General features: G+C 38.7%; 1 protein-coding gene across 4 annotated transcripts; it reads left to right on the top strand.

Moving 5' to 3' along the window:
- The first annotated feature begins 1,566 nt into the window (after window positions 1–1,566).
- LOC125879347 (uncharacterized) lies at window positions 1,567–24,809 on the top strand. 4 transcript variants are annotated; one of them, XM_049561181.1, is made up of 26 exons: window positions 1,567–1,592; window positions 6,111–6,212; window positions 8,109–8,156; window positions 8,899–8,925; window positions 9,455–9,514; window positions 9,605–9,637; window positions 10,205–10,279; window positions 10,441–10,524; window positions 11,456–11,485; window positions 11,773–11,817; window positions 12,208–12,258; window positions 13,701–14,759; window positions 18,337–18,399; window positions 18,511–18,558; window positions 18,660–18,695; window positions 19,379–19,432; window positions 20,600–20,635; window positions 20,746–20,805; window positions 21,126–21,170; window positions 22,125–22,166; window positions 22,376–22,435; window positions 22,993–23,067; window positions 23,428–23,460; window positions 23,763–23,801; window positions 24,321–24,377; window positions 24,592–24,809. In XM_049561181.1, exons 2-26 carry the CDS (start codon window positions 6,146–6,148, stop codon window positions 24,594–24,596), a joined length of 2,232 nt encoding a protein of 743 aa, XP_049417138.1. In that variant the 5' UTR covers window positions 1,567–1,592; window positions 6,111–6,145; the 3' UTR covers window positions 24,597–24,809. The 4 variants fall into 4 exon arrangements, with proteins under 4 accessions (XP_049417138.1, XP_049417137.1, XP_049417139.1 ...); XM_049561180.1 differs by lacking the exon at window positions 1,567–1,592 and having other exon boundaries at window positions 6,073–6,212; XM_049561182.1 differs by lacking the exons at window positions 1,567–1,592; window positions 13,701–14,759 and having other exon boundaries at window positions 6,073–6,212.
- Window positions 24,810–25,086: the final 277 nt, after the last annotated feature.

Raw genomic sequence — 25,086 nt, 5'->3', positions numbered from 1 at the left:
CTGGCTATATTTTAAATAATGGTGAAATCCCACTTCATCATAGACTCCTTGATTGACTAAGGTTGCAATGTCTTCCAAACCCAAATGTTTTTTTTTCTTCTGGACGCTGTCTGACCTAACCTTCTCAGTCAGATGCAGGTTCAGCTGTAGGACCTGCATGAAGAGAGAGCCAGCACCATCACCCTGTAGGTCTTTGTGTTCTTCCCGTAATGTGTATATGCTACATGGAGCTTAACACTAATATTAAGCCCCCTGGAGGTGGCCCTCAGTGGCTTACAAGCTGAGAGAAGAAGACCATAAAACTGCTAATAAACACAACTGTTCCAGTCCCTAGGGTAAAGAACAAAAAAAAACAAGACATAAAAAATTCAAGACAGAAATTATTTTGGATTTCCTCTCTTAGGACTGAAAGTGATCCTACCAGAGTTAATTTAACCAGTGTGAAGCTTATCATGGAAGCATGAAAGTATGGAGACTCAGTTGAGAATTTCTGTATTTACACCTTTCACCACCAAGTGGCGCAGAGTGTATTTTGAGACTGTCGATAGACTTATTGAGGAGGTAAATGTAATCAGGTGCAGGTGTTGCTGCTTTGTCTGTTGACTGTGCTCCTGCTGTGTTGTGCCACAGTCTGTGTTTATGCCCAAATCTGTGGTTTTGCAGTCTGTGGAATATTTTGGTTTATTTTAAGTGAGAAGGAAACAATGGATTTACACTGCAACAGCAACTGGTGAGCTGTATTGAACTATATAATAATTCTGACTGTTGGTGATAGATACACTTCAAATGAAGCAAACATCAGAAGTAAATTTTACAGAATAGCAGCCCCTCAGTGACCTTGAAGTGTGAAAAAAAAATTGTCAGATTCAACCACTTTGTGTTTCCAGTCCTCTTAACTTAGGCAATCAGCATAAACTGACTTTGGAACTGTACTGGCACATCCTGATTTTGCCAAGTAGTTGTTGTCCTGAGAACAATATTTTGTATCCACCATCCTGAGGGCACTACTGTAGAAATGATGACGTGTGCAACTTCCTGTGAGATAGAGGAAGTAGCAGTAAGCTAGTTATTCCCATAGACTGTCTGTGGTTAGTCCCAGTGGCTTGGTGGCTAACTGCCAACACTGGTTCTTTTCAAAAGTAATCTGCCTTCAGTTTAGCAAAACTGATTTACTTTTTTAACAAATATTTAACTAATGTTAACTTAGCATTTTCTAAAAAAAAATATCTTTGCAGAGCTCTGATACCTGTTGCACTGTCTGTGCCTGTAACAACTAACAACCAGTCTAAGCTTAATTTTTGTCTTCAGCAACTGTGTGTTGAACATGTAACCAGAAGAAAAGGGGGTTATTCCTGTTGCCAAAGGTACCATTAATATGAGAAATAAAACCACAAGAGTTTCACGAGACATAGCGAAAAAGTATTAAATCAGATGCTGTGCAAAGAGGTGCAAATTACAAGATTAGACCCAACCTGAAAGTTTTACTTAAGTTTACACTAGTCTGCTACTACAGACATTAATATATATTTTCTTTTTAGATTCACTGTTAGTGTTTTGCCACCATGGAAACAAGCCCACATTAGCTTGCAAAGGTGAGCTAACAGTTAGCTAGCTAGCTATTTCCTTGATCATAACAGAATACAGTAACATTAACTTTAAGTCCTGCTCATTTTAGAAAGGCCACGACAAGAAAATGTGTTCTTTGTTAAGACTGTCAAAGGGACAGTCAGTCATAGATGTTTGTTTCTGGCTGCCAGAGTTAGTGGGCTAGCTGTAGCGCATTAGCATTAGCATGCTAACACTTACATGCTAGCCTTAGCGCACTAGCCTGTAGCCGACAGAAAGTATTGCATAATGGAAGTGAGGCTTATGGGGAACCAATCTGAAGTGCACGGTAAAACAAGAACACCTTTTCTATGGTGGCCTTTTTAAATGAGCAGTGGGGGAAGTTATTAACTTAAATGATCAAGCAATTATAAGTAAAATAGCATTAACTAGCTAGCTAGCATGCTAGCTGGTTAAAAGGTTCTTGACTTCCACTTTACTCTAAATGTCATAATTCCCATATTTAAAAGGCACTAGCAAAATATCTGGGGATACTCCAGACAATTTTTGGGCTATATTGTAACAGCAGATGTGTCGACACTCTTTTTTTATATTACCATTTCTTGTGGCACAGATTCATGATATGGTATATGTATTCTCTACAACTCACTTTAATTTCTGTTAGCAAGTCTGCTGTAATGCCATGTTGCCCTAAAAAGTAACCCAACCTCATGTATGTTCACAAGGCCGCAGGTCCACAAGTGACTTGCAAACATGTCAAGTTTGTAAAAAACACGCTTGACTCGATAATTCAATCAATAAAAGAGCTTTTATTTTTAAGTGCTGTTTCCTGCTGTAGTGTGAGTGACTGATAGACAGCTACTTCAAAGTGACAGCAAACTAGCTCGATGACATGGTCAAATGCAAGTATGACACTGAATATATTTAACTGCGTGGACCTTGAAGTAATGGAGAAAGGCATCTCACATCTTACAAATAGCCTGTAACTCAAGCTGCTCCAGCTTCGGACCTTAATAAAATGTGAACAAAAAAAAACATTGATACAAGGATACATCCGTGCTTTTGTGTTGTTTTAGCCAAATTCTGACCCTACCATCTGAATGTCGCAGCAGAAATCGAGACTCATCAGACCAGGCAACGTTTTTCCAATCTTCTATTGTCCAGTTTTGATGAGACCGTGTGATTTGTAGCCTGAGTTTTTCAGTGAAAATCCCAGTAGATCAACAGTTTCTGAAATACTCAGACCAGCTTATCTGGCACCAACAACTGTGCCACATTTAAAGTCACTTAAATCAACTTTTTTTCCCCACTCTGATGCTGGGTTTGAACTTCAGCATGTCATCTTGATGCCTAAATGAGTTGCTGCCACGTGATTGGCTGATTAGCTGTACGTGTCAACACACAGTTGAACAGGTGTATCTAATTAAGTAGCCGGTGTCTGTATATTTTAATGTCTGTAGTACCAGACTAGTGCAAACTGCAGGGCACTGGCTGCAGGGCTCTCTTTGATGACATCCCAAATGTTGATTGGCTGAGGCAGTTGTTGTCCCAGGGCTAACATATAAAATGTTGTTCTCAGGACAACAACCACTTGGCAAAATCAGGATGCGCCTGTACACAGCAGCCAGAGGAAGCAAGAGCCTAATCAATATTTTTATTTTAACTCCGCAGTTCCTCACAGCTCTGCAGAGTCTTATAGCATCTTTCAGCTAATTGTTTTGGCTTTCTGATTGGCAAGTTGGCTGTTTTGGTTCAGTATCACTGTTATCATCCGAATTGTTACGAAAGAGATTTTATAGTCACAACAGCAGGACTGGTATTATTTTCACCTTGAGAGTGTGTGAGTGATCATGGCAAAATGTGGAGACACCAGACTACCATAGAAGTGGTTTTAAGTATTTTGCCAGGTGTTTATATGCCAGTGGACAGATTTGGTCAACACAGTAGCATCACAATCATGCAAGATGCAGTGAGCAAAGACAGGTGTGGGCCAAGCAACAGTGCAGAAAAAAGAGGGGTTTGATGTAGGGAAGGAGGCTACTGTTGTGGATCAGCATCGTGGCTGGTATGATCCTGTTGCAAGATGTTCTTTAGTTTTTCCTCTTTTGACCTTAAAGGACACATAAGGACAGCACACGGACACACACAGAATGTAATTTGTATGTATATAGTGGGGCACACGTTGTTTCTAATATGACAGACCACAGTGAAACTGTCATCCAGATGTGTCTCCACAGACACTGCACTGTTCTCATACGGGGTAAAAATGAGCCAATACAGTATGCGCCACCTCTGACAACAATCAGATCTTCCTTTCAAATCTTTGACATCTCGTCTTGAAAAATTGACACTCTCCTTATTGACCCGATTGTGTCTTTTAATAGGTACCTCTCAAACATGCAGACAGATAAATGTTTAGAGGTGAATCATGGGTGAAGGACTCATGAGTCAGACGTGGGTTATGTTATTGTCTTACGCTTAGTACCACCAGAGAAGACGATGTGGTGGTCTGCACATGTGACTTCAGTTTTCCTCAGGTGGCTTAAAAACAAGTGGTCTTCTCTCAAAGCATACACATCATATGTGGTTCTCCAGTCAGACGTTTGCATTGAGTGCTGCCGTGCCTGAGGTCAAGACATAAACTTAAACATTAGTTTAAGAAACGGCTGGGGGACCTCCCACACTATAGGATATGAGGATGATCCTGGAGCTTGGTGTCGATGCCACCATGGGCTAATGCTTCTTGTACACAGTCTCAACAGACTGTACCAACACACAGTGTTACCCCAAAGAGCCCAGTGACAGCCGAGAGCCTGTTTTTGACGTTACAATGCTCTTCTGTAGAAACTATGGAAACTCCTTGAAAATGGCGTTTTAATTGAGGAAATTGAGGTAATTTCTACAGTGATATTGTGTTTGTTTGTTTATTGTTACATGCCCAACACACACATAAACACAAAAATGATGTAATGTTTGCTTTGCAATTTACAGAGTACACATTTTACTGGCGTATTTATCTTTCTTAAAGTGATTGTTTGCTTTAGCTCATTCTTTTCCCCTCCTTGTTTTAAGAGGTGTAATGTTTACTCTATTAACAAAACCCAAGAAAAACATGTCTGTTGTTAAATTGTCTTGTACACAGGTAACTTTGTTTGGAGGGGTGGAGTTCAACACATTTGTCAAAACCTAATTTTCAACAAAAAAAATCATAACATAATTTTTCATTTTGCTCAAGTTTATTATTGGGCAAGGACAGTGTATTTGCATTATGGGTGTCAGTGAGGCTGTTCAGTGACAACTTACATCCTTGATAAGTTATGTATGAGTGTGTACGTATGTGTGTGCAGGACGTCATTGTCACGCCTTTTTAGAACTGCTAACTGCGGTTGCTAATTTTTTCCAACATGACAAGAATGTAATTATGAAGAAAACACTGTTGTGTGTGTCTGAAGGCCTTCCACTGTGGTGCTGTGGCAATCATCCTAATAAAGGGCATCACTAACTGGTCTGGGGACTGCTCTGCCAGACGACATAGCCCGAAGGAGATTGGTGCACTCAGCAGAGCGTTCCATCGGATCAACATTCACTGTGCAGGACTTACACACCAGAAAATGCAGAACCAGCACTACTGAGATTATGAAGCATCCTCACCACCCCAGCAAAAGACTTCCAGCTTCTTAGTCGAGACACTAAGATAAAGCTTCTTTCCTCAAGCCAACAGGATGGCGAGCTCAATACACTGACCCTGCATATTGCATATTTGTGCTCCACTAAAAAATCTTATTCTTACATTTATTTTTTTATAATCCTTATTTTCCACACTTCTCTTTTAGCACAACCTTGGGAGCACGCTTCACTGCATTTCGCCACACATATAACTTGAGTATGTGACATATAAACCATTGAATCCTGATTCCTTGACTTTATGTGTATGAAAGCCTCTTAACAGTGCAGTAAGTGGAAGAAAAGTCAGACAGGCACATTGCCCTGACACACTGGGTGTTTCCTTTTTAGCACAGTATTCAGAAAAGAATTTCCTCTCTGGCTTTTAGACTAGTAAAGGGATTTTTGAACCCAGTTGCTTTGTTGTTGTTGTTTTTTTTTTGTCTATTTTCCTCCTGTTAATGTGGCAGTTAAAACAGTCAAAGGTATCATTTTAGAAAAATGTGAATAATAAACCATTTGCTCAAGTGCAATCTGACTCTTACAAATCTCATATTTTCTAAGGGCAACACGTCAGTCACAGAGATTAAGGAAATTGGTTAATTTCCGAATAGAAGACAAAATACAAACTCTCATTTCCTTGTGTGTGTGTGTGTGCATTCTCAGCTAATGGAAATGGACCAAAATGGGCCTTCGACTTTGCCCAAACAGACCTCTGTGTGTGTGTGTGTGTGTGTGTGTGTGTGCGCATGGAGGGCAGGACTGGGCAGTGGGAGTGTATCAAAGAGAATACCATATATAAGACATCAGGGGTAGTCATGCTTTAAACATCCATCCATCTGTTCATCGGTCCATCAATTAGTCCCTCTGCTCTCCATCAGTACTATTCAGGTTTTAGTAGCTTGTCTCCTCCATCATGCTGGTTCAAGCTCTACTCCAGACCTCACTGGTTCTCTGGTTGGCTCAGCAAACTCTGCAAGGCGGTAAGAAAAAAAATGGGGATTTTATAAGTAAAGACAGAGCTCTGGTTGTATACTAATATCACAGTTTGATTAAAAAAAATCTTCAGTTTTTGTCAAACTTTGGGTTATTATTTGAACTGTTTAATTCCTCTACTAGCCTCTCATGTTCATTAGTACAAGTATTATGCATAATCACTTAAAATTATCAAATGTATGTGTTTTAATTAGTGAAGTTTTCAGATTCTTGTGGATACTATCCATCTTCGTGTAATCTTTAATTTAGCTTTTTGGTTGAAAAAGATGTAATCATCAGGTTCAAAAAGATAATATTGCCACAAAACTGATATATTTTTTGTAGTTTAAGAAACATGTTTTATCTTTATGACTTAATCAAAAATGTATAGCACAGTCTGGTTATTTCTGCACAAACTTGGAATATTTTAGTTAGTTAGCACTGATAAGTTTCAGGATAAGTTGTCACTTTATCAAAGAGCTTAATATATAGTATGACTTTACCTTGAAACTCAGATGGATCTTGAGCTGTTCACTCTCACTTACTTGCTAAATGACATGTCTGTGAGATTGAGAGAGAGAGAAAAAAACTAGTGGACTATGTGGGCTCCACCATCAGTGAGTCACTGCGGTTTATATTATCTAATTTCTTTGAATCAAAGGATGCGATGAAAAGGTGGCAGAGGCGGGTAAAATCTGACAACCAATTGTGAGAAAAACAGACTCCACACTGTCGCTCCATTTTGTCTCATCCTCTGTTTCCATCAATGGATATCTGTTCTTCTCTCCTCAAATGTTGCCAGGTCTGGATGCAGTATTTATGAGACACTATGGTGACATTTGTAATACTCAGTTGTTCAAAGATATGTCATCAGTGTCTCAAAGTACTTACCCTACTGGGGAAAGTTTTTAAGGAGCTAAAGTTAGTCAAAAGATTCAAATTACTTACAGTTACACTACACTGTCTCCAGCGAGTTGTGTGATACAGCATGTCAGTTTTGTAAAAAAAACTATTAAGTAAACAGGAATCTTTACTATACAGAGAAATCACTGTACCCTCACTCCAAACTGAAATTATTTTTGAAGACAAATAACTAACTAAAAGACTCACATAATTATTTTGTCATGTTCAGTTTTGTCTACACTTGCACATTGTTTGTTCACACTGTGCATCATAAAAGCTTCATCATATGCATTATTATCATCATTTCCATACAGTGAATGCAGGGTTAATCAGTGGTGGAAGAAATAATATGATATTTAACTTAAAAAGTAGCAATACTACAAAGTAAAAGTCCTGCATTACAAATCTTATTTAAAATGACAAAATTATTTGCATCAAAATTTACTTAAAGTACCAAAAGTAAAAGTACTCATTAGGCCTATCTGTAATGGCCCAATGAATGGGTATGCCTACATGTTGCAGGGGGTATAGGTGGAGCTAAATTTGATGACTTAATACACTGTTGTGTACTTTAACCTATAATAATCATAATGTATTCCTTGACTTAGCCTGTCTTTTGCAATAATACTCTAAATATACAAAGTAACTAGTAATAAATCTTTAAACTAAATGTAGTGGAATAGAAGTATAAAGTAGCATAAAATGGAAATACTAAACTAAAGTACAACTTGTAGCCTATTTAAGAACAGTACTTTTGTAAATGTACTTAGTTACTTAACACCACTGGGGTTAGCATGTGTTTTTATTAGTCTGTCTGTAAATTTGAGCATTTTTAAAGAGCTTTTGTGTACTTTCTATTTATTTATTTATTTATTTATTTATGGTCTATTGTACACTGCATAAGCCCTTTTGAATAATTCTTGGTCTTTTATTTAGTAATTTTTTTTTTTAATTTTATTTTATATGTATATGTAACTTTTTTTATTTTTCTATTTTTTCAGGGGTTAAACCTCAAAGTGTATCCTGGGGGAGAGTGCTGCCAGCCAGAGGTAACATTAAGCTACGCATGTTTTGTTTGAAATATATGTTTTTTTAAGTTACTCAAACATGTCTTTGTGTTTAAATCACTGTGGAAATTGGAGAATGGTAGTTTTTTCTCCTTTCATGACCATGACCCTCTTTGAAGGTCAACTATTTGAGTTTTGAAGTTTTGGGTTCGTTAGCTTGGAACGTTAGCAAGACTAGCTAATGTTAGGCTACTAGCTGATGTAGACTGTCCACTTTTGTCTTAGTTTGTAGCCACAGACCAAGGCTTCATGATATTTTTAACCCCTGCCTGGAAACACTAATAACAAAACAAGCACTAGGGATGCACAATAATTTCGGCATGTCATTGGTATCAGCCAATATTGGCTTTAAAATGAAATTTTACTGTGTTTTTTTATTGTGATATGGATCCCCCTGGGTCTGAAATAAAGAATGAATAAAATATCAGAATTGGCCGACATGCTTTTTCTTAATTTGCACTATGAATTAATACTATTTACATTGAAAATTATTGTATTTCATGTCTCAATCTGCTGGTGGGCCATCACGACAAAAGTATGCATGCATAACATGGTGTTAATTCCACTACAGAAAAGACTTGATGATCATTGAAATTAAAAGTGGACATACTGATAGATATTGGTTATCGGTTATCAAACAAATGAATTGTTACATATCGGCATATTGGATATCAGCAAAAATTTGTGCTTCTTCTTTTCTTGACTCTGTTTTGGTTTTCGGCAGGTGTTGGCGTTGGAGTAAAGCCTGGAGGTCAGTGGTTTTCTAAGCATGCATGAACCATAAGCGTTACACCAAATTGTTAACTAATGACTTAAGTACAGATACCCTACAGTGCATGTAATTACTTAGAAAAAATTGCACCCCATGATCCTCACCTTCACCGACTGATTTATAAGTTTGTGGACGTTGTGTTGGATGTGCAACCCTGCAGATTTAATGTTACAGACAAGTCAGGAGAATAAATAAGGAGTAGATGTCCAGATGTGATATTTTTTGTAATGTGCATAACATATCAAACTTACATGTGTAAGGCATCATATAGAGGTATTGTAGGTAACGTACCTGGATGTTGTAGCATGTGAAATAAGTTAGGTATCAGACATGTCCTGAAGATTTAAATTAAATGCTAGTTATCACGTTAAATGGGCTTTTGACATATTTACATAATGAATGTAAGGAAATCCATTGTCTTGTTTCAATTAAGGACCAAGACTCAGGTGATGGACATTAAAGTTTGCCATAAAAGTGATTAACTGTCTCTTTTTCTACTCTTTCTCAGTTGCAGGTGCCCTTGGAGCATTGGGGAGCCGATACGGCACCAAAGCAATGAAGACTGGAAGTATGTTTAACTTTCTGCACACAGCATTGTGTTATATTACTTTCACTTCACATGAGTAATGTTTGTATTTTTTTCTTTTTAAAACCATAGTTGGACGTTATCCAGGTGCTCAGCTTGGTGTTGGTAAGTCGTCTTAAGAACAAATCCTTATATAATGCAGGTGGCAGCATCAGTAATCCTGCAATCAGTTCTCAGAGGCAGGGCAAACATAACAACACTTGAAGGGAACAAAAACAGAAATCTCTGTTTTTTTATTTAGGTTTCTAAATGCTGTTCTTTTTTGGAGTCCAGGGAAAATCAAAGTCAAACTGGTGATGTTTATTCATTTTAAGAATGGCTTTTATCTGTTTTTGCAAATGAACTCTTCACTTGTTGAGTTATACACATAGGTATGATGCAGCCAAAAACAGTTTTACAGAGTTTGCCAGCTGGCAAAGGAAGACATTTAATCAAATTCAAATGCAAAATATTAAGGACTGCTTTAATTAATGAATATCAAACCAATAGAGTGCAAAAGTTTTTCCATCCTTTGAGATGAATTGCACAAAAACCAAACAAACAAAAAGAAAAAACGTCCTGCCAGTCGTGATGTAGAGAGATCTATGTATTTAAGCCTGGATGATGATACCTTTTGGCAGACTCTTCTGTTCAACAACAATGTGAGATGTGTTCGTTTGATTGTTTTCACAGGTGGTTATAGAGCTCTCGGATTAGGAGGTAAAGCAGGACTGAAGCAAGGTGGATATGGAGCCCAGGGAGGCTATGGTACGTCAATATAACCACTTATCAAACTCTCACAGCCTATTTGCTTTTTATAATTTTCTCTTGGCTTCTCTTGTAGGTTACTGATTCGCTCCATGTAGCTAATGAAATTGGTTTATTAAAATACTGCACATTTTGGTGTAATAACTTTCTCGTGATTGCAGGTGCTGCTCTGGGCACAGGAATGGCACTAGGGACTGGCCTTCCAAATGGACTGGGACTGGGTTTGGGCCAGGGAGGGAAACGTGGTAAGACTGATCTTTAAAGGAATATGTCATAATCAGGGCCAGTGGATATTTCATATAGGTATATAGATACTGATGATGAGTCAACATGCTCAAACCCAGAATATGGAGATAGATGTTGGATCCTTAAAAGCAAAAACAGTCATAAACAACCATTAGTGGCAGCCAAACCTGCTGGATACATTCATAGAATAGGTAACACATTCATAAAACACAGTGTAAGTTTGATGAATTTCATTGGCAGTTCAGCACTTGCAGATAAAAGCCTGACTCACTGCTGTTTGAAAAGCTGCCAGCTGTGATATCGTGGTGATATTAAAGGCCCTGAAAACCTATTTTCTCAGCCTCTTACTATAAGCAGCCGGGTCTTACATGAATATCTGACTATGTTTTGCCATAATTACAACAGTTCTCGTCATTTCACATGAGAGATTTTTGCATCCCTGTTTTTGTCTTTTTAGTTTTAGCTTCATTAAGCTACATTTGAATCTAAATCAGATGACAGCTCTAAGTAACGGTTCAGATGAAGCAGATTAGTGTAATATGTAAGTGTTAAACTTTTGTGTTTACCCCTAACAGCTGTAATCTGGTTCAGATTTTGGCAGCAAACTGTGAAACCTAAAATGAAATCAGATATATGACAGGTGCTAATTCAATGAGCGAGAGACATGAAACTTTTGTCCTGAATGTTATTTCTTCTTAAAGAGGCATTCATATAGCCTAGTTATGCATGTCTTCCCTTTTGTATGTCTTTATCTTTACCTTTGTCTTGACAAGGGTTGATTGTATTTTTTGTTGGCATTACACTGAAGCAGTCTGTGTAATATCTTAGGGAAAAAGAGGAAGGCAAGGACGAGGGCAAGTCTCACATAAACAGTTGGGTTTTAACCGTAGAAGTCTTTTTAAATTAACTCTGTGTATTTCTGACTTTCAGTTTATGGTGCAGGCCATGGCACTCTGCCAGGTAAGTAATTATATAGTTCCATGATTTCCTTATGTTGTTTGCCAAAATGAGAATATACACAATGATAGTACTCTCTTGTGCTTGTTTGCTTGATAAATCTCAACTAAGTGGCACTCTGCCATTGTCTGTGAACATGATATAAGGGGCAGATTGCATCTCAGTGAATAAATGATATGTCCTTGTAAAACAGAGAAACCCCGGGGACAGAAGTGACGTAATCAGAGTGCTTGTCGGAGTTACAGATTTGCTTTATGTCTTCTGAACTCGGCTCTTTGTTTTCTTGCCAGGATATGGGACTTTAGCTGGCATCGGCTATCCTGGAGCCCGGCCAGGTAAGTGATGAATCAAGTCTTACCTAAGAACCCATTACTTCTTTCATTCAGCCCAGATTTGTCTGCCGGAGGGTATTTTCTTGTGTACCATTGTTTCTGCCACAAACACACACTTATGCTGTCAGTCATGGATAAAATCAGGTTTATCGGATTACACAAAAAAGAATGTGATTTTTAGATTGTTTATTGTCACGCTCTGGGGTAGCTGGATAGTCTTGCAAAACCATATTTGACCTCTGTCCTGTTCCACTGAACTGAGCTCCTCATTGTTACAGAGATGCTCTTTGCAAACAAGTCAAAGACTTATCCAGCCACAGCGTTGGCCTGGGTTTCTCTTTCAGTTAGCATGTTGATCGAAGTCAATGACAGTCCCCCGTCTGCTATTATTAGGACCTGGACTTGGGTATCCCATCGGACAGAAGGCTAAGGAACAGAAACCTGGTAAAACCTTCACCACAGCAACTTGTGGTGTTTGTCAGTCTGTGTCTGTCTTTGTTCTGTGTTGTATTTGTCTGTGATTCACTGACTCTGAGTTCATGCTGGCCTTTGTTTGCATGAAATCACATCCATCTAGAGCTGGGCAATATGGATATTATATTGAAATTGTGATATAAGACGAGATATCGTTTTAGATTTTGGATATTGTAATATCATAAATGTCCTGGTTTTAAAGCCTGCGTTACTGTAAGGTGATGTCATTTTCTCAGCTTCGACTGTAACAGCTTTTCTTTTCCATTACTCACTGAATCATATTATTTACATTCAAATGTGCTACTACTTTTTTTTAATCAAAAATCTAATTGTGTAGATATTTTGTGAAAGCACCAACAGTCAACCCCAGAATACAAGTGCAATATTGAGGTATTTGGTGAGAAATATTGTAATATTTGATGTTTTTTTTCATATTGCCCAGCCCTATATCTATCTACTGTACCATTATTATCAGCTCCTCTGTTTCATTGTGTGTGCACAGGGCTGATATTTGACTGTGTTTGTCTATCAGTCTTTCATCTGTGTTGCATGTTGCATGAGTTCCCCAACTCCTATTACCACAGTTTACAGTTAATCAGAGTTGATGTCTGGAGTACTTAGTGCAGTAGTTAACAAGACTACAAGACACTAACAAGTTAATTTTTATTAAGATTAGGTAATAATTGTGAAAGCTGTATTTTGCACCATTATTTTGATGACTTACTTTATTTATACACCCCCTACAAATACTCTGAGCACAGTTCTGGTTCACAGTAATTGGGTTATAGAATGCTTGCAAACGTCTGTAGTTTCAAGAATAGTCTGATGAGTGAAACATTTTTCACAATTAAAACTTTTGCAGTTCACTGTAGGTTTCTGCTTTCATGTCCTCTCAGTGTTTTACTAAGCTTTGTTTGCCCCTTGTCTTTGTCACGCACTGATGCTGTCTGAGTGCCTCAAGTGGTGTCCTTGTTTTGTGCTGCAACACTGGTGTGTTTTATGGCATTTCAACAATTTGGGGTGGCAACATTGTGTTGCCATGTGTTGATGTCATTGCTCTGACTCAGTGAGAAGTACTGTGTGTGTCCTTCCAAAGTGTGGCTTCAGTTGTGTGTTGTCTCTGTTGTCTCAGTTGCAAATTATGGTGATGATTCTGTCCTGTGAAACTGGACTAATTTCAGGCCATAATGGATTTTGTCTTGTCTCTGTTTGGTCTTGAAATACCTTCATTTGATTCCTCTATGGATGATGTGTTATATTGCATTGAATGCCCTGATACACACATCAGTTGAAATACAGAACAGTAAATATATTTGCCACTGGCCTTACAGTGTACTGCTGACCCTCAAAGAAACACTGTTGTCTCAGAACCACCAAGAAGTCGTGAATGCATGATGATATTTCTCTGCCAGGTGTGTCTGCAGCAGATCTGGGTGGACCTCAGATGGCTAATCTGGGCCAAGCTGTTCCAGATCTGAAGAGAGAAAAGAGCAAACCTCATGGACCTGAAATACCCGACATGAGGAGAAGCAATATACTTACTGCTCCTGAATTACAGGCAGAAACTGGCTTTAGACCTGCTCTACTGCCTCATGGAAGAGACATCAAAAGCCTTGATCCAGCAGCCAAATCATCAAGTCTTGGACCTATGACACCCCATGATAAACACAATAAAGGTCTTAGTCTGGCTGTTTCACAAGCACAAGGAGTAGAACAATATGAGCCTACGATGTTAGAAAGAATAGGCACAGCTAACCACGGAGCTGCACTGGCCGCTGGCAGTGTAAGACAGCAACTGCCTCTTGATAAAGACAAAATCAAAAGTCTGGCTTCTTCTTCCTCTCAGGTTCAGAGTTCAAGAGACTATGATTCATCTATCCAACAAAATCAGCGAGGCCCAAACTGTGGATCCACCCGTGATTTGTCAGATACATTAAGAATCAATCATGAGCTTTTGGGTTCAGAAACACAGAGGACTCAGGGTTTAGTGCACCAGCCACATGTCGGTAAAGACGGCAAACATCTTGGACATGCACATCTGCAAGTACAATCAGAGACAACCTATCACCAGCCTCTTTCACAAACTCAAGACAGCAGAGGCAATATATTGTCTCTTCCACAAGGTCAGGGAACCAGAGGCTATTTGTCTGCTGTAGCAGATGGACAGGCCATCAAAGACTTTGTGGCTCAAGACAAATCTGGGCCTAGAATCTATGGTACTATTGCTATAGAAAATCCTAGTCATGGTTCTGTAAATCTTCAAGGACAAGGAAGGGGTGGCTATGGACCGGTGATCCCAGGTGCAGGTGGAACCCAAAGTTTAGGCATCGCCCCAGTAGAAGGGCAGAAAGCTAAAGGCTTTACTGCAGATGGTCAGAAATCAAAACACCTTTCTCATGGCGCACGTGATGTCACTGAGTCAGAAGCTCTCAGTATCCCAGGACAGACTGGGAGGAATAACCAGGCACCAAGTAAGAGCAAAGCTTTGTCTTTATATGCCATCGTAATATCTCTTTGTTCACTCTTGAGATCTACACTTTATTTTTTCCCCAAAATTCACCTTCTATCAGTTATTCAAATACTTAATTACAAATGAAATAGTTATTTTTCATTTGTTTCTGTATTTCTCTACCTCTGTTTGAATTTCTTTCTTGATTTACTAAGTAACATCATTTCTTTCAGGTGCTTGCTGTCGTAGGAAAGTAGTGTCTCTAGGAATCTATCTCCACTGAAGTGTTATCCCTGTTTTTAATGGACATCTAACTAATAATTCCTCATTTCAACACTGCTTAGAGATTAGTCTTTACCAGGTTGGCTGCTGTCTTTAAAGTTTAAATGCAAACAAGAAATATTAGAAGTGGATTGTTGTCTGACTGCTGCATGACAAGCAAACCCTTGTCTTACCAATAGTTTGTCCATGTGTTTGTGTGTTTTGCTAGTTGTTTGAAGTTATCTTCAGAAGATGGCAAAGAGCTTTGGGTACATTACAGACACCTCCTGGACTGGAGTGTGTTAGTGTTTACTCAGATTTTCATGTTCACAGTTGGACTTCTTATCTGGGTAACGGAGACAGGACAAAGATGAAGAGGGTAAAATGAAGTATATAAATATAATCTGTGGCCACATCATGGTGTGCTTCATGTGAAATACAGGCATTGTTTGCTCAGTGATTAAGATTAAATTTGTCATAATTTGTTCATTAATACAGCTTTGATGACTTTTATGCTTAGGAATATGCAGTAAATATCTGATTAGCTTATTATCTGATAAATGGTGTATGTGGTTAACATTTGGGAACATTTCCCATGCTGATTGTATATTATCCTGTTTATCTGAAGTTAAAGAAGTAGCTGCTGCCTTGTTGTCCTGTCAACAGTTTTGTCTTTAGTCATTTTGTTTATTGCTGCGTTGAGGATTGTTTGCATGTCTCTTTAGTGCTGCTGTGCTTTTAGGCCATGATTAGCGTTTAGTTAAATAATTATTTCCGTGTCACACCAAACATCTTGCCCATCCCACATGGAGTCACAAGACATAACATCGAGTTTCAACAGGAAGTAGTGAAATACCAGATCTTAGCTGGTATAATTATATGCTGTCCTCCATATCAAGTAATTGAGTCCATAATTGAGCTACACATACCTTCAAGCACATTTCACATGCTTCCATCCCATGTGCGTCACTATCTCCAACTGTGGTGCACACCCAGCAAACCAGTTAGAAAACCAACACACACCTACAGTATACAGCTTGAAGCTACAACATATGGATTGTCTTTGTGTGCATTTGTCTGTAACCTTTGATCAGTGACACAGAGCTGATTACTATGTCTGAGCCTGTCAATATCATACTAGTCTTCAGGATATGGTAAAAAGTAACTACAGTGATTATGCTGCTTTATGAGAGTTGTTGTAGTTTCAGGGTCATGGGCCAGCAGCTGGAGTGACTAGTGGCTTTTCAAATGGTGAAACCATTAGCCTGTATGTGTATTGCTTGGCATGCTGTGTGGTGTCATTTATAATTATAATGTCACCTTTGCATGGATGGAGGATCATAGCAGTCAAAGAAAAGAACTTAATTCTTCTCACACATCTCCACAATGATCAAAGAATCCAAAAACAGAGAGACTTCTTGACGAATTAAAGTCATAGGGGTCCATGTTTATCAACAGCAAAACATCCATTTACAAACTCTCACACAACTCGTGCAGTCTAATCCAAGTCTCATTTATCCAGTCGTATGCTCAGTACTTCCCAAACCGCCAGCCCTTTCTGGTGGGAAACTGAACCGAAGTGAAACTAATGCTCTTTTCAAAGCCAGACTCCATTGACAAAAACATTATTTTTACCTTGCTGAACACGGGAGCTGCTGGTGTACTCCTGCCTCGATCCTATTATTGTGTGACTTTGGTAAATCCAAAATAATCCTTTAAAACACTGAAGCCACACAATAACACATAACTAACTGATCGAGGCAGTGGTAGACCAACAACTCCCGTGTTCAGCAAGGTAAAATGATTGTTTTTGTTAATGGTGTCTGGCTTTGAGAGCATAACGAAGTTTCATTTTCAGCTGAGTTTTAAATAGTAAGGTTTTAGCAAAAATGCCCATGTTTGAGAAGTACTGAGGGACTGGAAAAATAAGAATTGGAATATGCCGCATGAGTTATGTGAGAATTTGTAAACAGATCTTTTTGTATAGTCTTGCTGTAATGAAGAATGGACTGCTATGACTTCAGTTCATCAAGAATTTTTTTTCCATTTTTGGAAGCTTTGTTCACCAGAGACATTCTAGAAAAACAATGTTTCCTTCACAAATGCAAGGTGAAACTGGGTGAGTAATTTATAAGCAAATGTTTATTCTGAGGTTACATTTAATGACATTATAGATTATGTTGATTTGAATCCTTCTTGGTAACAGGATGGGCGTGGCTTCTGATTACACTAAATCAACTTTCAGAGGACCTTTGAGTGCTCAAAGTAAAGATGTGCTTGTTTAAGTGATATCTGTTTGTGTATCAAACTAAAAAATATAATTTTATATGTGCTATGCCACATATTGCTTTTGTTACAGCCTCAGATCCAAATAGTTACATAGTTTACGTGTTGCATACAGTCGTGCACTTGTCCTAATTTTGAAGAATTTTCTAAAATAAGGAAAGTCTTCTGTTGTTACAAAGGTTACATCCTCTTTCAAGAACTCAAAGTCCCAGAGCCAAAAACAGCAGCACATTTCTGTTGTTCTTGCTTCATATGTTTGTGGAGAGTTTTGTAGTATCCACTATTACCCTGGGCTGCGCATTTAAAGGCTACTTTGTTTTGGGTTGATTCAGGTGATGATCTCTTAATCACTAATCTAGTTTGTAGGACAAAGGTTTGGGTCACAGTTCTTTAACTCCCACTGTAGTTCTTAAATTGAATACCTCCAGCAATATCACTGTGTCTTATTTTGTGCCTTAATTTTTTAATTATGGGGGACTTTTCAGAACAGAGGTTACAAAGTGCTTTAAAGATGAAAACGGAAAGAGTGAGATGTAAGAGGCAAAGGAAATGAGGAGACATAAGTGTATGACTCATTAAAAATAGACATTATAAAGAGATATTGTGAAGCGATGTTGGAAGAAGATTCAGCATCTGGTATTGTGGTTTTTGGGATTCAGTCCAGGAAAGTGTCCAGTGGAGAGGGTGCAAAAAACCATCCAACCCTGGCAAACATGTCGAAATCCATTGTGCATATATTTAGTTTTTTGTTCCGCTGTCAGTTGCACATGTCCAACAGTCCATCAGCAGCAGCCTCTGTACCTTTTGTATATGGAAACAAGTGAATGAGGCAGGATATTATGTCCCAGGTCTATCATGTGTTTAAAAACGTGATTTAGATTTAAACCTGACTTTCAGCCAAAAGCAGTAGGCTACTGAGCGTTCCATACTCATGTTTTCCTCTGTGAATGTTGCTACTGTTGGTTTTATAAAAACAAATCAGGGATCATGTCCCTCCAGCCCACACGAAATCACAGGTGATTTTTCTGAGCTTGTGTTAACTTCCTCTACAGGTTATATTGGTGGTCCAGGAAACTATCTGGGAGGGAGCCTGGGCACTGGAGGCTACGGAGCAGGTAATGTTTGGCACTGACACATAACAAGGGAAACAGTTCCTGTACGCAGATGGAGATGCTGATAGAGATATGACTACCTGTGGTAAAAAAATTCCCATGCACTGCCTACAGGTCTGGGACAGGGAGCATACTTGGGTGGTGCAGCTGGCAAACATGGAGGTAAAAGTTTACTCCTTTTTTCTTGTCTTTGTATTTATTTAGGTGTCCTTTTGTGCCAAGTACTAACCTCTAATTCTTTCTGTCTCCAAAATAAATCTTAGCTGCTGGTGCTCTTGGACAGGGCGGGTATCCCCACGGTAAGTGTAGTAGGGAAGTCACCCGGTGAGGTTGAATGATTCAATGATTCAATAATCTGTCACCTTTCTGAAGCCCATTCAATCTCAGTTTGTACTCTTTTTATTCATTATGGCCTCCTCCACAAACCCATTGACTGTATGCAAATATAGAAACCTGTCTGACAACACTGACTTAAGAGAATCAGGATTTCTCCACCTAAATTTTAATGCTCAGGATGTGAAGGGAGCTGAGGACACACAGTAGATCATGTTTCTCACAGCAGAAAATCAGCTGTTGTACCTACTTTGCCTTGTAAACGGATCATTTGCTTGTGAGTCTTCCTAGAAAAAACCTAAGCTGTGCTCGAGTTCATCTTCAGTTTTCTTTAAAGGTCAGAGGAGAAGCTATTTCAGTATTTTCCTTAACCTTTCTGGTGAATAATTGATAGTGATTTAAAAAGAAGTAGACATGACAACAAAAATAAAGGATTGCTCACAAACCATTTCAGACTGTACTCCTTTGGGTGCCCTTCCTCTTCGTTTGTACGAATAGAAGTCTGAACATCAAGATATTGCCTCTCTGTAGTGGCTTTCCATGTTTCAGATTTGTCCCAAGTTATATATTGATGTGTTTTGGTAAACAAATGCAGAAATAGCATGAGTCTGTGTCCCATTCAATATGTTTTGAATGTGTGTTATCCCAGGCTATGGTGAGGGTGCAACAGGATACCTGGGTGCCATGGCGGGCAATGGCTATGGTAAGTAAAAACTCATCACTACATGCACGAAGAAAATCAATTTCACCCAAACAAATTTTGTACATTGAGTTACAGGAGGCAACATACAAGACAATTTAAAGGTCCAGTGTGTTGGATTTAGGGGGGGGTTGGCAGAAATGGAAAATGATAACTATAATAAGTACGTTTTCTTTAGCACCTGAAAATAAGAATTGTTGTGTCTTTGTTACCTTACAATGAGCCAATTATATCTTTATAGGGAGCAGGGCCTCGTCCACAGTGTCCGCCATGTTGTTCTACAGTAGCGGAAACCATGAAACTGCTTTATTCAGTGTTTTTACCAGTTCGAATTACTGAGTCTGCTTGTTTTGGAGAGGAAGTATACTTCATCTCCTGGTAAAAACCTCCTAAATGTCTGGTTAGTTATCAAAGAAAAAGGGCGAGCACACAATAGCAGGCACTGGGCTAGCGACCCATGCGCGACGAGGTGAGCAGCATAGGAGAAACACTGATTTATACCAGGAAATTGCTTCATTCAGCATTTTTAACAGTTTTAATCACCTGGTCCATTTGCTTTAGAGAGGAAGAGACCTCTGCAGATGTTTCAGCTCCCGATAAAAATCTCCTGAACAACACTGAAGAAATCCTAACCTTGAGTCCATGCTTTGGAGAAGTTTCAACTGGTTGCAATCTGCAATCCTCATCGCTAGATGCCACTAAATCCTACACACTGTTCCTTTAAATATATATATATATATATATATATATATATATACATATAAAAACTTTATCGTTGAAATGTGAATCGTCTGCCACCTCTGACCATGGATCACCCTTCATTCTGTTTGGTGTCAGGGGGAATCTGCATCAAAGCCGCCACTGACAGGAGTGATGATATTTAGTTAAGACAGGCCGATCCTTTGTCTTTAGTGACTCTCTTTGTTCTTTCTCTGAGATGCTGGTGCAGAAGGTTTGTCTACAGGTATTTCACATGCATGTAGAAGGCTTTCTTGAAGATATTCTTTTCTTTTGGTTCCAGGTACAGTCAGAGATGTCAAATGCCGTTGAAAAGATTAGCTTTGAATTATGTAAAAACTATATATATATATATATATATATATATATATGTAGATAGATATATAGATATTCATTTTAAATGTTTTAACATACAGCTCCTTCTCTTTGCAGGTTATGGGAATGGTTACAGCGATGGTCAAGGGGCTGGTGAGTGTCATTTAAAGATAAAAAGACAGAAAGTTTTGGAGAACTTAGTCTACTTAAAGAGTCATTAATTTACAAACTCAATTATAATGCTAATTAGAACTATGTTTCAGGGCTCGGTTACCCTTCAGAGTTAGCTGATGGTGCTGAGAAAAAAGCAGGAAAGCATGGAGGTAACAACTTTGTGGAGTTATAACCTGCTCAAACCCATAACGGATGATGTCACTAACCTGTAGATGCTTTTAACCTCCAGTTGAAAAAATAAGAGGCCGACAAGAAAGCACATTTCCTCTGCTGAAAATGTCCAGTGTGGTATTTTATCCACTGGGTGTAGCTATTGTCTCTTACTTATAGAAGCTGACCAGTTTAATCTGGTGGTTTCTGACTTCCTGCTCACATAGATGCTTTTCACACAGTTTTATTCAAAAGTGTGAATCAGTCAATGGATAAACAGTGTCTCACTTGCCTGTTTATATATTTCTTATTTTTCTAGCTCTCGGTACAGGAGCCTACCCTGGGCAAGTGCCAGGGGCGTATGGTAAGAGATTTGAGGAATGTCCTCTGGCTGCCAAACACTGTTACTAACACACACACACACACACACACACACATATATATATATACTAGAAGTATGAATGACCCTATGAAACTAGTGGAAAAGATAACATTAGCAAACACCTAAAGCTGCAGGCGCTGTGATGGTTTAAGTTTGTTCATAGTAACTTATGAGTTGATTATATAATCCATAGCAGCAGAGTTTCAGTCAAATGCAACGTAAAAGGAACTAGAAAGTGACTGTCGTCTTCAAAAATATGACCTCATGGGTCATTCATACAGTTTATTATGACCACTTTGCAGGTAATTATGATGGGAGCAAAGGAGGGAGTCAGGTGATATAGTAGAAAGAGGTAGAAAGTCCACAAAGGGAAGTGGTTGGGTTGGATGGGTGGGTCAAACAAACAGGACTTTCACCCATGAGACCACTGTTAATGTGACGTGTGAAACCAAAAGTCAACACTGAGTCCTTTTAACTACATAACATCATGTGTCATGTGACGTATATACACATTAGTAGCAAAAGTACTTACTTTAGGCCAAACCATGATCTTTTTTTCTAAACTTAACCAAATAGTTTTGGTGCAACTGTGACCATCTCACAATGTTAACCACATGTTTAAAACTGTATATTAACGGTCATAGACAAGCTTAGATTTTGTATGAGGACGTGGTGATTTCCTGCCATCGAAAAGGGTGTTAATTTAGGAAATGCACCTGAGGGTCATATCAGACGGTAGGAACAAATGTGGTCATATGGGTTGTAGGACTTGATGGCTAAAAATATCTGTGGAACACATTTCAGTCAAATCTATGACTATGAGAAACTGTTGTATCATGCTGGAGAGAGAACAACCTCCTCCAGTTCACCAGTAAGAGCTTTGTATGAATGTACTTTCTTCAATGTGTCACTGAAGCCCCTCTTGTCTTCTGTCAGGAGCACTTGGTACAGGACTGGACCCAACTGCTGGCAAATATGGTGAGCAGTGATGACATGACCTCATCCTTCTGTTGCATAATTAGTCAGGCCTCAGTCAATGTCAATGTGGCCTTCCATGCATGAGTCAGATTTGAACCAGTAGATAGCACAGAGCAGTTTATAGCATGTGGGGTTAAAAAGGGTTAAAAGAGAGAATAGACATGAGTAAGTTTGCCCATCTATTTTTTTATTTATTTTTTTCCCTGCAGGAGGCGGAGCTGCTCAGGTCCCTTATGGTAATGCTCCAGTGATTCCTACTGGACTGGAGGGTAAGAGCTGCATGTGTTTGCAACTTCAGCTGCGACTGTAATCTAAAATAGAGTACATTTGTATTACAGAGTATAGAAAGTTACATCAATTATGTATAGAATAACACATTTCTACTGTGGCCATTGACATTTTTGGTAAGCTGGTGTCTATTAAAGTCAAAGACAGCTCAACATACTGTAGCTATTAGACCCCTGTTCAACTTTATTATGAAATGTAAATTTAATGGAATAGTCTGACATTTTGGAAAATGCAGCAGTTTGTAATTCCTTGTCAAACAGCAAATTGTCATTTAAACTACTATAATATAACACGTTAATAAGATAACTTCAGAGGGTAGGCAGATTTTGGTTTCAATGTCCTCAAAGTGCTGTATGATACAATAACAAAAATGAACCCAACAACAACACTGGTCGCTGGTTTAAAGGAATAAACTTAAACTATGAAATAAAAACGATATTCTCATTTTGTTGCACCACACCCACCCATCCTGTTCGTGTACCTAAACATCATAGCTACCAGAACAGTTAAATACTTAACGGATTTGTCACCCCCTCAGGTGATGGTGGCTACCCATATCCCGCTCAGCAGCTCAACCTTGCAGCTGAAGGTGCCAAAACCTCTAACAAATATGGTGAGAATGAGCGTTAGTGAGCTATAAAGTGTGAGAAACAGTCTGATGGAAAATAACTGTGAAGCTGTTTCTCTCAAGTCCCGCTGAGGTCAGAACCCTCAGTCAGACAGTCATTTGAGAAAACATAACTATGCTAATTAATTAAGAAAACAAACAATAAGCAAAGGAGTCACTTACCAGTTTTAATTTGCCATGAATTCAGCCAGAGATGAATGCTCTCTTTCCCATCTCTGTCTTTGCATTGTGGGACAGACAGCAGATGTGTTTGTGTCTCTGTGTGTACATTATCTCTGTCTTTTGTGACTCATAATTGTTGCCCCTATTGAAGTCCAAGTATCTACATGTTTTGTGTTGTTTCAGGAGCTGGTGCAGGATATGGACCTCAGCAAACAGGTGAATTTCCATGCATTCTCTCACCCAAAAAATCCTACACACACACACACACACATCCTTTCACACAAAGCTGTGTGTCTTTTGTCACACGAGTACATCACATTGCAATTCACAGAAGTTGCTGTGTGAGCATAACAGTATTTTTAGTATCGTATGTCTTGCATAATTGAGAGTTTAAGTACACGGTTCAGCTGTACACATTTCTCGGCTACTCCCAAAGCTCCCCAAAAATCAGACTACAATATTATTTTGTGCATTTTGTCTGTTTTAAAAATGTAACTTGTTTGCTTGTGTTTGATAAGGTTATGGTGCACAGCTAGGAGCAACTCAAGATGCCTTGGGTAAGCAAGAAACCCCCCAGACTTCCTCATTTATGACCAAGTTCCACTCACTTTGCTGCTTCTGGTGACCATATTAGTCATGTCCTCTTGCATAATATTACACTGGCAGCACAGAGTGCAGTGCACATTTCCCTGTGCTACAAAATAGCTATCACATCTAATTGTTAGTGTGCGGTTTTGCATGTGTCAAAATATTACTGTGCTTTCACACATGCGCATTGTTTCTCTGAGAAAAACAAATGAGTTACAGCTACTTTTGGAAAATGGACTGTTCTTTTTACATGCTCTGAACATACTTTTGCTTAAATTGCTGTCACGCCAAAAATACAACTGCATGCATTATAGATTATTTTCCCACTCAAGGGTATGGAGCCTGCAGAGTGAGTTGGCTGAGTCCTCTAGTAAAAGTCTAAACCCGTTTCTGCAAGAGTTAACTTAGCTGTCAAACCTCTTTTTCTCACTACATCTGTTTCTCTCTGAGCACACATATTACACTGAACTGGGTTGATCCTTTCACAGGAGAGCAAACTGGCAAATATGGCGGAGTGAATGGTGCCCTTGGAAATGGATACAAAGGTGAGAATGAAGGGAGGTTTATAACTGGTGCGTGAAGGCCCAGTTAAAACACAATAAAACTATTAAAACTTCCACCAAGTGGAAATTACCATTACATAAATTCGTTTGTAGCCTTGTGTTTTTTTTTTCTCGACCACTCACATTAATATATTATTCTTGATTTGGTGTTTTTGTGTTCTTTCCCCCTGTCCTTCTTGTCTCTTTCTTTAACCAGGCTAATTCAGATGACCTGGACTTCTTCAAATGGACCATTTCCATAATGTGTTCAGTGTAATGTGTTTTTAAAGCTTTTCTTGTGTGTGTTTCACTCAATTTTGTCCTGCTGTGTTGTCTGTTTTGTCTTTTGCTTTATTTTTCCGACCCTCCCTTGTCTTTCTCTGTAAGTGGACAATTGTTTCCTGTTTGTCTTGTTGGTCCGAAAAACCTGCAGTGCCCCACCAGTCTTATTCTGTCAACACTGAAGAAATTGGTGGTGATTGATGAACATAAGTATTTGTTAAGTGCAAGATATTTGCCTCTATGTTTTAAAATAAATATTAAAATGATGATTTTACTGTTTTAATCCAATAAATTATATGTCAGATGATGCTGAATAGAAGCTTCTGAGCAAAACCATTGTGTTTACTTGCACACATTGTTCTCTGTGATAGTGTCAGCGAAGCCTCATCCGTACACAGGAAGTTTTACCACTTCCTTTCTCATGTCAGAC

Source organism: Epinephelus fuscoguttatus, linkage group LG19 (genome assembly GCF_011397635.1).
Source record: "Epinephelus fuscoguttatus linkage group LG19, E.fuscoguttatus.final_Chr_v1".
Taxonomy (NCBI): domain Eukaryota; kingdom Metazoa; phylum Chordata; class Actinopteri; order Perciformes; family Serranidae; genus Epinephelus; species Epinephelus fuscoguttatus.
This window is presented reverse-complemented; position numbering and strand designations above follow the sequence as displayed.

Excerpts from the sequence above, each read along its gene's own strand:
- LOC125879347 (XM_049561181.1), top strand. The coding sequence starts at position 6,146 with ATGCTGGTTCAAGCTCTACTCCAGACCTCACTGGTTCTCTGGTTGGCT. Across the intron at positions 8,926-9,454 it reads CGTTGGAGTAAAGCCTGGAG|TTGCAGGTGCCCTTGGAGCA; the intron begins GTCAGTGGTTTT and ends ACTCTTTCTCAG. Across the intron at positions 11,486-11,772 it reads AGGCCATGGCACTCTGCCAG|GATATGGGACTTTAGCTGGC; the intron begins GTAAGTAATTAT and ends TTTTCTTGCCAG.